Source organism: Sinocyclocheilus grahami, unplaced genomic scaffold (assembly GCF_001515645.1).
Source record: "Sinocyclocheilus grahami isolate Dianchi unplaced genomic scaffold, SAMN03320097.WGS_v1.1 scaffold1877.1, whole genome shotgun sequence".
NCBI classification, from domain to species: domain Eukaryota; kingdom Metazoa; phylum Chordata; class Actinopteri; order Cypriniformes; family Cyprinidae; genus Sinocyclocheilus; species Sinocyclocheilus grahami.
This window is the reverse complement of record NW_015507056.1, coordinates 65,482-80,588: the sequence shown is the minus strand read 5'-3', so window position 1 is coordinate 80,588 and position 15,107 is coordinate 65,482. Positions and strand designations below refer to the sequence as shown.

General features: G+C 36.4%; 2 protein-coding genes across 4 annotated transcripts; one reads left to right on the top strand and one right to left on the bottom strand.

Moving 5' to 3' along the window:
• Positions 1 to 880: 880 nt before the first annotated feature.
• LOC107573156 (catalase-like) lies at positions 881 to 15,107 on the bottom strand. Of its 3 annotated transcripts, none has more exons than XR_001607452.1 (14): positions 14,889 to 15,107; positions 13,694 to 13,865; positions 11,906 to 12,016; positions 11,525 to 11,655; positions 11,328 to 11,432; positions 11,119 to 11,244; positions 9,324 to 9,515; positions 8,568 to 8,720; positions 8,179 to 8,317; positions 7,836 to 7,966; positions 7,643 to 7,750; positions 7,396 to 7,479; positions 6,379 to 6,662; positions 881 to 892 (listed from the first exon to the last, which is right to left on the bottom strand). XR_001607452.1 is itself a non-coding variant. In XM_016259604.1 (14 exons), exons 1-13 carry the CDS (start codon positions 14,949 to 14,951, stop codon positions 6,600 to 6,602), a joined length of 1,578 nt encoding a protein of 525 aa, XP_016115090.1. In that variant the 5' UTR covers positions 14,952 to 15,107; the 3' UTR covers positions 6,170 to 6,192; positions 6,564 to 6,599. The 3 variants fall into 3 exon arrangements, 2 of the variants coding, with proteins under 2 accessions (XP_016115090.1, XP_016115091.1); XM_016259604.1 differs by lacking the exon at positions 881 to 892 and adding an exon at positions 6,170 to 6,192 and having other exon boundaries at positions 6,564 to 6,662; XM_016259605.1 differs by lacking the exon at positions 881 to 892 and adding an exon at positions 6,177 to 6,195 and having other exon boundaries at positions 6,563 to 6,662.
• LOC107573157 (cyclin-dependent kinase inhibitor 1C-like) lies at positions 3,868 to 4,787 on the top strand. Its single transcript, XM_016259607.1, has 2 exons — positions 3,868 to 4,515; positions 4,600 to 4,787. The coding sequence occupies exons 1-2, from the start codon at positions 4,038 to 4,040 to the stop codon at positions 4,659 to 4,661; spliced, it is 540 nt and encodes a 179-aa protein (XP_016115093.1). The 5' UTR covers positions 3,868 to 4,037; the 3' UTR covers positions 4,662 to 4,787.

Sequence of the window (15,107 nt, the reverse complement as noted above, 5' to 3'; positions counted from 1 at the left end):
TGCATATTTATGACAACTGTCATTAAGTGTCATTCACTCAGTTATGTCATTTTTAATGTAAATATGACATTATTTGAGATGTCTTTGTTATGGGCTATGGTTAGAGTCTTATGCACACCCCTTCAAGTAAAGTGTTACCAAATTTTTTTAGAAGCCGTGATACTTTTTTAGGATTCTTTGATGAAGAAAAATCAATGTAAACTCTGTGTTTGTCTCAATGGAAGTGTCTTGCATTGTTGGTTGTTCCCTGTCTTGTTATGTACATTAAGCAATTAAAAAAAGCAACAAAAAAAAAGTATGCATCTCTGTTCTGCATCCACAATCAGTTATGAACACATCATTATGTATTTATTATTTATTGTTTATTTATATGCATTTAATTATGTAACGTGATATGATATAGCTGTAGGCAGTGTTGGGGAAAGTTACTTTTAAAAGTAATGCATTACAATATTGCGTTAGTCCATAAAAAGTAACTAATTACGTTACTTAGTTACTTTTTATGGAAAGTAATGCGTTACGTTACTTTTGCGCTACTTTTTAAATCTGGACAGGGCTTGCTTGTTTGTTTTGAAAATAAACAAGTTATATAGTTACTTGAAAAAAGTAATCTGATTACGTAACTCGCGTTACTTGTAATGCGTTACCCTCAACACTGGCTGTAGGTGTAGAAAAGCCTTGCTAATATTAGCGAGTAACTAATTATATGTAACTACATTTATTTCGTAATTTTATTTTCAATACAATTTTCTTTCCCAAATTGCACTGACTGCTCTAAAATATGAGACACCAAAGTTTCAGGAGCTGAGGACACAGAATAGGACACATGCTTATTTGATAACTGTTTTATTTCCTATTTTGGTTTATGTATGCTTTATTTTTTTAAGATTAGCTGTTTTTTTCCAAAAGCATTGTTAGATGGCAGTGTTTTCTGTCATAGCTATGCAAAGATTTGATTTCAAGCTCAGTAGCATAACTATTAAACTATACCTTGTGATTTTACATCTTTATTTAACCTCTAAAAGATCTCAAAGTAAAACGAGGTGCTAAAGTCTGATTCTGTGGTGGCTGTGTTTTCAAATTAAATTATTATAATCTTAATTCAAGTGATGAAGGATTCTGGAAGTCTGTTGAGCACTATACTGTAATGTTAACCCTGCCTGCTATAAATGTTTGAAAATGATTAACAGTTGAAAACATTTGTTAGAAATGTAGAAAAGTAATCAAATTTAATCAGTTACAAATTGAAAGTTACACTACTTATTACATTTTAAATATAACTTGTAATCTGTAATTTATTAAATTTCCAAAGTAACCTTCCCAATGCAGCATGCAACTGAACCAAGTCCCGCCTGCATGTTTTTTTCTTTTTTGATAAAATAATAATTTATGTTAATAGTATATTTCACTAAAATCCTTTTGTTAGTCAGTTTGTGTTTCACCTTCACAATATCCTCATGAGAACCATAAAACAAAAGGTTTTGTGAATTTTGTAGGTTTTTTATGTCATTACATTGGTTGGAGCATAAGAAACAAATGGAGAATTTTTTTTTTTGAAAAACGATATTTTATTCATATTTTATTCTATGTCCTTTGTAGTAGAGGATGCCAAGACTAAGTTATTCAAAAAAAAAAAAAAGACACGAAAAGGCATGTATAGGCAAAAACAGTTTTATTTTTTTTCACCAGTTTTTAGGTTTCAGGCTATTTTTAGCCAAACTTTGTACAAGGATGATTCTCAATGTTATGACATAACAGAATGATTTGATATATACTGTACTTTATGGAATATGTGAGTAAAATGTCCATAAATTGGTATTTCCACTCAATGTATCTACTGTACACATTGCATCTCATTTGCATATTGTTCTTGGGGCAAACCATGAAATGGTTTTCATGAACCAATGAAAAAGAAGTGTTGTAATGGGAGCAATAACTTGGCGACATTTTCATATGAATATCTCATATTTCATGGGAATATTGATATATTTCTTTCCCTATTGACTTATTGCGTTTCCCCAAAATTATCATATTTCCTTAAGAGCGCTAATTTTGATCATTCTGTCAATATCAGTCTTTTTATTAAATAAAACAGGACTACCCCATATATAACAGATTAGGGAAAGAAGGGGGAAAAAATGAATAGGGCAGAAAAGTTAAATGTCCAGACAGTTACACAATTACAATATTCCTTGTAGTATAATAGGGTGAAGATGAGGTTCCATATAGTCCAGATATGGAGTCCAGACTTTATAAACCAGGCCTGTTTTTTGATGTAATACATAGGTAAGATGCTCCAGGGGGATCAGTTCAAAAATTATCTTATGCCAACCTTTAAGCGATGGAGATTTATCACTAATCCAATTAAGTAAAATATTTTTTCTGGCAGCAAAGGAGAGAATATTATACAATTTCTTGTTAGCAAATGAAACGATGCATGTATTAGGTATAATATCAGTCATTTTTAAAGACCAAGGAGAGGGAGTGTTTATGATCAAGCTTCCAAACTTTTCATATCTCTAAAAACGAATGTGTTCTGTACAAAACATCCAGACTTAAAACTGTGGCATGTATGGTCTCAGAGAAATGACTAAAATATAATGTCCTCTACAGAGGACAAAAGTCTGTGCCTGGGTCCCAGGAGGATGTCTGCTTGTTGAGGAGCAAGATTGCACCGAAAAAATTCTGGATATTTGTATGTATTTGTTTCAGGAGTCTCATTTGTCCACTAGACATACAGGTTACAGACTATAAATATGATGACTGAAGCCAACAATTAACAAGGTCGTTAACTTCTTATCTGATCTTATTTAGATTTGCCTCAAAGTTTGTTTAACGTACTACTACACTGTGATCAAAAGGGGGCGCTGTTGCACTATTCACAAACACAAAGTGCAACTACTCAACAGAAACGAATCATTTCTCTTGTTTTTATATTTAAACTACGGACTCGAGACTCAGGGGTTGATTTTTATACAAGATTTTCAACCCTTTTCTTTTTGTTATGCGAAGCTCACATTAACACTGAACTGGAAAGTTTATACTTTTATAATTTTATTTTAAGTTTCCGATTTCATGATAACATAAATTAATAAAGGTCACATTAACACTGAACTGAAAAATGTATACTTTTATCATTTTATCATAAGTTTCTAATTTCATAATAATATAAATGTATATACTAAAAAAGCACTGATTTAGTTTTTCCCCTTTTAAATCCTTTAATCAATGTATTTTATAGTTTTTTTTCTTGTCCAATATTTTAATATTAAATATTAAATCCATGGCAAAAATATAAATTATTATGTCTTTAAAAGCGTGAAATAAACACGTTGCTTCAAAATGTAAATAATTTATACGAATATCATCATAAAATAATTTATACTGAAGTTACTTGTTTAACAAAGACGAAACAGTGTCAGTGAAGAACGTGTTAAAAATTAAATATGATACATTTTTATGGGAACATTTTAAAAATCGAAGTAAAAGTTACTTGAATAGAATGTTTTTATTGTGTTTTACTTTTATTCCAATCAAACTGTCCAATTAATTTTGTATATGACAGACTACACATATTCTTTAGAAATAGCATCTGATTTAACACTTTTTGATAGCTATTTGATGTATTGGATTATAAATACTGTTTAATTCGACTGTTATTTTAATGTATTTCACTTCAGGTGGTGCAATGTGTGGCTGGGGGGGGGAGGCGCTAAAATTATACATTTAAAACAAACGCGTATGGCAGCAAGGTACACAACCAATCACAGCTGACTACATGCGGGTCTAGCCAATCACAGGCGAGTAGAGGCGGGTCTAGCAACAAAACCACAGGAGTTGAGGATGTTGACCAATAGGAGAGGAGCGTGCGGTTTCACACCGCTGAGGCGCAGGACTTTAAATCTGACGAGATTAAAGAAATCACGGCCAGATCTAGAGCTTTACCATTTCTAACGACGTGTGTTGTAATTCACACTGACTTTTTTGCCCTCACACCCATTTGGCTCGTTTTATTCTGCATTTGGGCACTATCGACGATGTCCGCCGTCGCCGGGGAAAGACTGACCCGAAGGAGACCCGCTCCTCAGAGGAGCGCAGAGACCCTCCCGCCAGCGAAGCGCACGGAAACGTGCCGAAATCTGTTCGGACCTGTGGATCACGACGAGCTGAAGCGAGACTTGTCTTCCAAACTTCGCGAAATATCCGAACGAGATCAGCTGAGGTGGAACTTCAATTTCGGCGAAGGGCGGCCGCTGGATGGGGATTTAAAATGGGAGGAAAGTCGAGCGGAGGACTGTCCGGGGCTTTACAGAGAGAGCACTGCCCTGCCAAAGAGGCCTTTGGTGGACTTTCCCACGACACAAAATATCACACAAGTTCCCCCAAAATGTGGGGGTCCTTCAGTGATAGTTCTGAACCAAAAGAACCAGCCAAACAAGTGTAACCGGAGAAAGTTATCTCGCAAGACAGTCGCTCGCGTCCAGACGGAGAGCCTCGCAGACATGCGCATTACAGGTAAGCAGTAATACTAGTCATATAACGTAATATATTATCATACAGTGTTCATGTTTTCAATGTTGTGAATTTCTTCTCGTGTAGACTTTTATGGAAAGCGAAAGAAAATGGACCGGGTCCATAAAGAAAGCAGAAACATGGAGTAAAAACACGTCCTCTGGGGGGGAAAAAATCGCACTAGTGTGAGTCACGAAGCGGTGGCGGGAAAACGCCGGAAGTAATGACGTCTCCGAGTCTGACTCACGTTCTTATGTGACTCTGGTATTTATTCTTATGTGTCTCTGGAATTTATTCTTATGTGACTCTGGAATTTGTTCTTATGTGTCTCTGGTATTTATTCTTATGTGACTCTGGAGTTTATTCTTATGTGACTCTGGAATTATGTGACTCTGGAATTTGTTCTTATGTGACTCTGGAATTTATTCTTATGTGACTCTGGAATTTATTCTTATGTGACTCTGGAATTTATTCTTATGTGACTCTGGTATTTATTCACTGCTGTTTGTGTGGTTTAACCGTATAGGAGCAGCTCTGGTCGCTCTTTACAGTGTACAACTGAAAAGTAACTTTAAATTAAAGTCAGGACAAGTAAACCTATTTATTGTTGTGTAATATATATATCCGCATGTATATGTTTTGTAACGACCAAAGTTATTTATTTATTGTTTTTTCTCTTTGTGGTAGAAAATGTAGCTTTTTTTTTTTTTTCTTGAGCAAAATCACATTCCTGAGCCATATTTGTCATTGCAAAGAAGTTCCTTCAATAAATGTGTACATATAAACTTATGTTGTGTCTCATCCACTTTGTGTTTTTTCCAGCCTGGTAAAGATATAATATAAAATAACAGGCTATTGTTCTCAACACCTTTATAAGCATACATGCACTGTGTGGACTGGGGTCTTACCAGAACTATCACCAAACGTCTTGTAGCTTCACAGTAAGAGCACACATCCAGCATAACAGTATGATCTGGGTAAATATTGTTACGTAATCAAATTTGAGCTTTGTAATTAAAATGAATGATATTTTCTGGTTAACCTCAGGAACAGAAACTTTAAAGTGATAACACAAAAGTATGAAAAATATGTAAAAGCACACTGAAAAAAAAAAAAGATAAGTGTAGAAATAAACATGCAATTTTTAAGAAGAAAGACTTGTATTTTCTTGTAAAACGCACACAAAAGTTGGTCATTGCTTAAGGGTCTCAACTAATTTTACATTATAGAAATGAATGTGAGAAACATTTAATATAATTATTATATCCTATTATAACTGTTAATGTAGTATTGAGGTATAATTATACTTTTTATTAATATTCTGAATCATAATTATATTTTGTTTTTATTTGACGTTAAGCTGAAGTTTTAGTAATTTTCCTGTGTGTCTTGTTATTTTTACTAGATTTTTTTCTCTTTATTGTTTTTATTAAGTTTTACTTTTAGTTAATTTAGTACAAGTTAAACTAAATTAAAATGAAAAATGTTGTCTTGGCAACAAAAAAAAAATTTCCCACTGGTTTTAATTTTACTTTTACATAGTTACATAATAACCCTGATAATAATAAGATGGAATATGTGATGCACATATTTTTGTGAGTTTTTCCTACCAAAATGATGTCACTTCTCCAAGGACAGTGTTATTGAGGAACTGGATTTTGTGTGTGTGTGTTTGTGTGTGTGCGCGTGTGTGTGTTTAAAGGACAAAAAGAATGGGAAGAGAAATTGAGCACACCGATAATCAATTAAAACAATGTTCACAAAAAAAAAAAACATGTTTGCAAACGTTTCGATTATAAAAATACATAAATCTTGGAATAATTGTTAATATATTGACCATTTTTCACGTTAGAACTTAATGGCAACATCATTTTAACTTGCATATGAATCCAAGGCCTCCATTTGGTTTGACAGCATTAATCATGATTAAGGAATCAGTGCAGCATTTGCTAATACCACTTGTGTTGTGAATTGGCCATATTAGATATGATGTCTATTTCTACAGTACACATGGAATGAATTAAACATCCTGACTCTATAAGAGAATGAATGTGTGTGTGTGTGCGCAGAGAGGCGGCACTTTGAAATCACATCTTAGAAGCTGCGGCCACAGCGGATGGTCCACTACGTGTATAAACATGAATAGTGTTCTGGAGAGATAAAGAAGACAGAGAAAATAATTATAAAATAAAGTTTATTTCCACCACAGAAAAAAAAAAGAAGGAAATTTTGACTTTTTATCTTGCAATTCTGACTTTTTTTCCTCAAAATTCTGCATGTCTAAAGGTCAGGTGTCTAAAAATGAAGGGAAAAAATAGAATTGCAAGATAAACTAAAAATTCAGAGAGAGAGAAAAAAAGTCAGAATTGTGCCCTTTTGCCCAAAATAAGCTTTCATATAATTTTAGTACCATTGAAATGCTATTATAATTTTTGTAATATTCTGAATTTGTATTTTATTTTTATATTATTCATTTACATTTTCGTTTTAGTTTAATTTTGTTGTGCGTGTTTTTTTTAATACATACAGTATTTTTTTAAACATATACTATTATGTTTTATTTCAGCTTTTTATATTTTCATTGAGTTAACTATTTCAAGTAACATTTTTTATGGTTTTACTCATAGTTATAATAATTCAACTTAATAATGAACTATAACCATTTTGACACGCACTAAATTAACTTCAATCTTCAAAACTGTAAATAATAGATTATTGGAGTACATTTTCCAAGAAAAGTCTATTTTAGTCTTTAGTCTATTTATTGTACTTGCCATTTCTTTGTAATTAATTGTACAATTTACTTGCAATTTCTAAGCAACATTTTTTCTTAATTTTTTCCGTGTACATGAATGTGTGTGAGACTGATAGAATGTTTTCTACCTTTTTCCCTTCAGCGTTGTATTTATCCAGGAGTCTTTGAACGCGAGTGCCGTAATCGGGGTGAACGGCCATCAGGTTTTGCACCTGCAAAAATTACAAAAATCCATCTGAATCATTCAGAAACAAATGGGTTTTTTTCTAGGCATGTTTATATATTCCTGAAAAACTGCTAATGAGAAGTTTGACTAGCTGTCATGAGATTTACGAGAGTGAAAAATCTCACAGGACCAAAAACAAAACCTCATACCATGCGTTTCTGAATAAACAGTTGAGTTCCTTTCAGGTGGCCGGCCATGTTCTGACACAGACGCTCTCGCTCGGCTTCGTTCAACACCTCCGTGAAAAACGTGCGCACCTGCAGAATGCATCAGAGCAGGATTAGAACTCACCATACTTGTGATTATCCATACACAGATGCACACACACGTTCACCAACAAACCTGGGCCACATTGTCATCGTCTGCGCTGTTGTATCGGGCCACATCAGGAGACACTTTACACTTGGACTCGATGAAGCGTGGCTGGGTCTCAGGAGCACTGAAGCTGTTGGGGAAGTAGTTAGGAGCCCCCCCTGCAGGACAGGAGATGAACTGCTGTTGTTTTGCCACAAAATTCAATGAACAATGAAATGCAAGTTTGGGTCACATCAGGCATTCCAGACAGATGTTGCATTGTTCATCTGACTCACTTTTAAGAGACTAATACCATCTCTAACTCAAAACCAAACAAAGCATTTGACATCCCATTTTTTGTTCTGCCGTGTTTGGAGTGTGTGTCACTCACCCTGGTTGTCGTACATGCACATGGGTCCGTCTCTCTGGTAGTTTGCCACATGGGTGCGGTAGGGGCAGTTGACAGGCAGTTGGAGGTAATTCGCTCCAAGCCGATGTCTATGTGTGTCTGGATATGAGAATAGACGCCCCTGTGGCAACAAAATTGAGCAATTACAGTATTTAGCAACATTCTTGCAATTAGTTATAAGTCACTGACACTTTAATCCAAAGTGATTTACAGGACGCTTATTACAAGCACGCAGAGCTTAAGTGCCTTGCTCAAGGACAAAATAGTGAACAAGCATCCTTTTGTGCATTTTAAGCTTGTGCAAACGAACCTATGAAATGTGTCTGGGTAGGTTGCTTAATAAGTTGTGAGACACATTAGTACAAACATACCTGCAGCATCTTGTCCGGGCTGGGCTCAACACCGGGAGGCATGTTACTGGGATCAAACGCCAGCTGCTCGACCTCAGCGAAATAGTTGACAGGGTTTCGGTTCAACACGAGGCGTCCCACAGGAATCAGAGGGAAGTCTTTATGGGGCCAAACCTGAAAGATACAGAGCCAGTCATTGGGATGGGCACACCTACATCTCATTCTTTGTTATGAAGAACGAGTTATTTCATCAAAACTATAAAAGAACACAAATGGAAGAATAGGAATTGTGTAGTGACCAAAGCAAGACATTAGTGTAGTGCAGTGGTTCTCAACCAGGAGGCCCGGGCCCATTAGGGGGCCTCAGCAAACTTCCATGAAGGTCCCATTAAGTCATAAACATTATTTAAATATTTTTTTAATACTTATACGTTACACATAATTTATTTTAAATTAATGTTGTGGTAACCTTAAAAAGCTAAAAAAAAAAAAAAAAAAAGACAGACAACATTAAACTGACATTTTACTACATCAGAAACAGTGTTATTCTAGAATAACTGAGATACTATTATAGATTTTTTTATTTGTTTTATATATGTTTTAATCATTTTGAGTGCTTTTGCCATTGTTTTATTTTTTTGTGTACTAGAGGTACATATCAGCCCAAATAGGAGGGCCTTCAAATATTGTTTTGGACAAAGGGAGCCTTGAAGTCAAAGAGGTTGAGAACCACTAGTGTAGCATAGTGTCTTGAGGTGCATTCTGGGATGCGGATACCTTAGTCAAATCAAACGGATTCCACTTCCAGTTCTCCGCCTGCTCAAAGGTCATGACTTGGATGTAGAAAGTCCAGGATGGGAAGTTGCCGTTGGAGATGGCATTGTAGAGATCTCTGATGGAGAAATCCGGGTCGGAGGAAGCCAGACGATCAGCCTCTTGAACGGTCAAATTCTTAATGCCCTGATCAGTCTGAAAGACAAGAAAGAGTGATAATAAAATGAACTAAAACATGACATTGACTGTTATTATTACTAAAGAATATCATACAACCTAAACACTTTACAGCCATGCCTTTATTCATACAGTATACAAGTTGTTGTGCAGTTTTTTTTTGTTGTAAATTAATTATAATTTAAATTGATTACATTTTAAATTCTTGATTAAATTGTTTTATGAATTCTTTTCAATAGATGATTTTTGATGATACATTTGTATTAAAGGTGACATATCATGAAAATCGGACTTTTCCAGGTTTGAAGTGCTATAATCAGGTCCCCGGTGCATCTACCAACCAAGGAAACGTGAAAAAGATTAACCCAGTAACTATGTTTTGGGAAGCCTTTTCTGCAAGCGTCTGAGAAAACGAACGCGTCTGATTTCGCTCCCTTGGTGACGTGGCAAAGGGATCTCATTATAATATTACCGCCCCTTAATTTGTAAGTTTACAGCCATGGCACCGTTATTGTGTTTTCGCAAGCGACAACGGTGTACTAGCTCTAATGCCATGGTGAAAGTTTGAGCAAAACATGCTAACTGTTCTGTCTTTGGCTGCACAGATGAGCACAGAACACTGTTTACAGTCCCAGCCTCAGAGGAGACGAGAGCAGTGGATTTATTGATTTATTTAATGTATTTTGCTGCTACCACACAGATCTAAAATAAACATGCGATTTATTTCCCAGCGGTTTAGAGTCCCAGCCTCAGAGGAGACAAGAAAGCAGTGGATTTATTGATTTATTTAATGTATTTTGCTGCTACCACACAGATCTAAAATAAACATGCGATTTATTTCCCAGCGGTTTACCTTCACAGACATAACCAACTGTTTTTTGCAACACGTGTGTTTTTAACGTAAACCTGTGTGTGAATGAGAACTTAGTTTAGTACTGACATGCTGTGACAGCCGCTTTCTGTGCGTGTGATTCAGATGTGTGCGCTCAGAAAACCTTATATCAGAAGTTTAAACTCATATGGTTTAAAACGCATGATTTCAGCACGATAAACATGATAATCAGAACCAAAACAGATGTTTTTAGCAGGTACGAGCTGTAATGGCGCAGCTCTATTCTGGAAAAGGGGGCGGGGAGCAGCAGCTCATTTGCATTTAAAGAGACAGGCCCGAAAAAAAACGTGTTTCTGCTTCCACTCAAAATAGGCATTTTCAAAATGATATAATAAATGATCTGTGTTTAGTATTTTGAGCTGAAATTCACAGACACATTCTGGGGACACCAGAGACTTATATTACATATTGTAAAAAGGGGCATAATATGTCTCTTAAATCATTAAAACACAGAATTCAGAAAAAAATAAAATGGAAAACACCAAATTTGGGATAAACTGAAATGGATTTAATGGGGCCCTAAATTAAAAGGTGAAGTCTTCTTGGAAACAAAAAGTTATGTTTACATTGAGGTCTAAAACATTTGGAATGCATTTCTTTCTCCATTAATGATATGAAATTAATGCTGTTGTAATATTTTTGGCCCCAATTAAACATCAAATCTGTTCTGTTTGGCTGTGATTTTGTCACTTTGAGCTGTAGATTTTGTACACAAACAACAGTAAGTACCTTGTAGTGGAACTTGCAGTACACCGACTGACCCTGAGCGTTGAGCAGTTTGAAGGCGTGCGATCCATATCCATTCATATGACGGTAGCCATCCGGAATTCCCCGATCGCTGAACAGAAAAGACACCTGCACATACGCATACATCGACATGAGCGAGACATTCTACAGGAATGAGAAAACGCAAAAGTGAGCAACTTCTGCAGCTGTACCTGATGCAATGATTCAGGACGTAAACTCCAGAAATCCCAAACCATATCCGGATCCTTCACGTGAGTCTGCGGATTCCGCTTCTGAGAGTGGATAAAGGACGGAAACTACAAACACAGTCGGACACACGTCTACTGTTAATACTGGGACGAGGCTCTTGATGTCACACCATGGACTGCGTACGGATTGTGTCTCTCACCAGAAGCGCATCCCTGATAAAAAAGATGGGGGTGTTGTTTCCTGTAAGATCCCAGTTGCCCTCATCGGTGTAGAACTTCACTGCAAAACCTCGAGGATCTCGGACAGTATCTGCTGACCCAGACTCACCAGCTATAAACAAACAAATACACATTTATGAAGGTGCAAAGGTGGTGCTTTATACTTTTTGTAGGTATGTAAGCGAGAGCATGTTCCTGTCACAGAGTTTCTGCATGTGCTCTTTACCCTCTTACAAAACCTTTGTTTCAGAGACCTGAGCGTCGTGACTTCTGTTACGAAAACATTAATTCCAACAAAACAATAGATCCATACGGAGTGCAGACTCCACTAGAAATTTTATAATATCCATACAGAAACATACCCACAGTGGAAAAACGAACAGCGATGGGTGTCGTCTTTCCCACATGTTCGAACACTTTGGCTTTGCAATAGCGTGTGATGTCATGGGTCACTTCGAAGTAGCCAAACGCTCCTGTGAAGAGACAGAGAAAAGATTTAGTTTGAAGTTCATACCCTCCTTCCAATCAAATACAAACTCTATAAAGTGTCCCACTATTGTTTATCCAATCAGAACACAGCTCTCATGTGCACTAATACTGTCTGTCCAATCAAATCGCGGCACAGTCTTGGTTTTCAGCAAGATTTTTTCTTAAAGAGGTCATATGATGCGATTTCAAGTTTTCCTTTCTCTTTGGAGTGTTACAAGCTGATTGTGCATAGATAAGATCCCTGAAGTTGCAAAGACTAAAGTCACAAAACCAAAGAGATATTCTTTATCAAAGTTAAGATTCTGCCACGCCTCCTAAAACGGCTCGTTCTAACATGCCCCCACATATCTACCTCACTATGTGGAAATATTAGCATAATGCCGCCCAAATGTGCACGCAAACAAAGGCGGCGTGGTTTCAGTAACCGCAGTTAGTGTTGAAGCAGCATGTCAGGGAGACGCTGTGTGTTTCTAGGCGAAAGCAAAAGCACTTTATTTGGCCTTCCGAAAGTAGATGCATTCACGAATCTTTAAGATTACTTACAACAGAACAGCAATGCATTTTATGGACGACCGTTTCGTGAACCTAGGAGAGGAGGTCATTCTGACTTTGCTATGACAATCTGGTGCTTCTGAATCAGCTACTGTTTTGTTATTAGTTTAAGTATTTGCTATTGACTGTTCAAATGCGGAGTTTTGCGCATCGTGTGTGTGTGTGTGTGTGCGTGCGAGCGAGCGAGAGAGAGAGAGAGGAAGAGAGAGAGAGCAAGAGAGAGAGAGAGAGAAAGTGAGAGAGAGAGAGAGAGAGAGACAGCGTCATATCACAGTAGAGTCAGCTGTCTTAACCATGGCTTGTGGACTGCATCATTACTGTGTCCCTTTGGGGCTTGAACTGATGGTAAAACTAATGACATTATTTACGGTCTTTACATTTATTTTGAAAGATGACGCTCGCGATTATGGTAAGGGGCGTAACATTTCCGACTCGTGCTTGTGGTGTTCGGCCAATCACAATGCACTGGGTCAGCTGGCCAATTAGAGCAGACTGCGCTTGTCGGAAGGAGGGACTTTGTAGAAAACGAAGCGTTTGAGAGAGGCGGGGCACAGAGGACCTACAATAATGTACAGTATTTGAAAAATAATGTGTTTTTTGAACATTAAAGCATGGCAACATATTCTGTTACACCAAATACACAAAATAATGATCTTTAAAAAAGCATCATACGACCCCCTTAAGAAATTGATACTTTTATTCAGCAAGGACACATTGAACTAATCAAAATGAAACATTAATATTTTGAAACATGAAATATTTATATTTAATATAAATGCTGTTCTTCTGAATTTTCTATTCATCAAAGAATCTTGAAAAAACGTATCACAGTTTCCACAAAAACATTTTTTTTTCAACATTGATATTAATAATAATAAATGTTTCTTGAGCACAACATTAGCATTTCAGAATGATTTCTGAAGGATCATGTGACAGTGAAGACTGGAGTAATGGTGCTGAAAATTCAGCTTTGCATCACAGGAATAAAACGCATGTTAAAATATATTACAACAGAAAGCATCCATTTTAAATTACAATAATATTTCACAATATTACTGCAGCTTTGGTGGGCATAAGAGACTTTCAAAAACATTTTTAAAAAATCAAACCTGCTCCTTTTGCATGCACGACTCTCTCTGGTATCCGCTCTCTGTCAAAGTGGGCCATTTCATCAGTAAAAACCACATCCTGGACCAGCAGTGGCCCATGCGGACCCGCCGTCATTGAGTTTAACTTGTCCCCTACCGGGACTCCAGCTCCAGTGGTCAGGACATCTGGCCGCTGGGAAAATAAAACAAAATGAGACCGAATAGCAACACAAAATCTAATTAAAATAACAAATTAACAAACCAATTCATTTTATTCACTGAACTCAGCATAATAAATAATTATTCAATAGTAAATCCTTTGAAATCATGTCATACTATTAGTAATATTTTAATTTAAATATTTAATCTATTTCTTATATTGCACGAGTGCATTATAATTACATTTTTTTTATTAAACTTGCATTGATTTAAAACTAATTTGACATCTTTAAAGTGTGACACTGATGTAAACTAATTTTATACAGCTATACTGGCAAAACAAATATGATTCTATAGGCATTTGGCCTGAAAATAGTGATTAAACAACTATAATAGTTATTTATCTTGTTATAACTGTAGCAGAAGTAAAGTAAGGTTATCTGTCGTGTCCTCGTTAAATACATAAGGGAGAGGGGCCTATAAGGCTTCTCACAACGTAACAGGCTTTATAAAAATGTGATTCGCTGAGCGAGGTGTCAATCATGTTATTGACCAATCGCTTTAGAGAGGAGTGGGACGGGGCGGGGTCTCGTCCGTCTTCCGCTGTTTAACTATGTTGTGGACCCACTTCAACAACGAATACATTTCACCTGAAATTATGTAATAAACCTTATCTGTTTTTGTGCTTAATTCTGTACATTTTGACTCGCGAACCATTACAGATTCAAAACAACCAACCACGCACATAAATAAGACCGTAGGGGATGCAGTTTTCACAACGCAATCCAGCATCTGACTAGTGTATTGTGCAATTGTACATATATATATATATATTAAAGCAACGCAACACTTCAGTGTTATTTAGAGACGTTTTGCACATTAAAACACGAAGATATCAGCAAATACTTTCGTGTTGGTGCGTTACAAATCATGCGACCTTTGGCACAATTCCTCACAGCGCAATAAATCATTAAATTAAACGGTTTAAAACTATTTAAAGCGCACAAGCTCATATTTAACCGAATATAATATCCAAATGATAAATTCTGCAGCAGACCTGAGAGCCGCGACCGTCCTTCCACAGTTTCATCTGATCCGTCGCCTTATCTCTGTCTGCCATTATTCAGCTCTGCAGTGACACACTAAACACGATACAAACTTCTGCGGACCCACACCACGGAGCTCGGGTTCTGCCTAAAGGGTTGTTATTTATTAAGGTTGGTGACAGTCTGCTCTTTGCACTTGAACCTTCACGTGATCACCACCCAACTGTTAT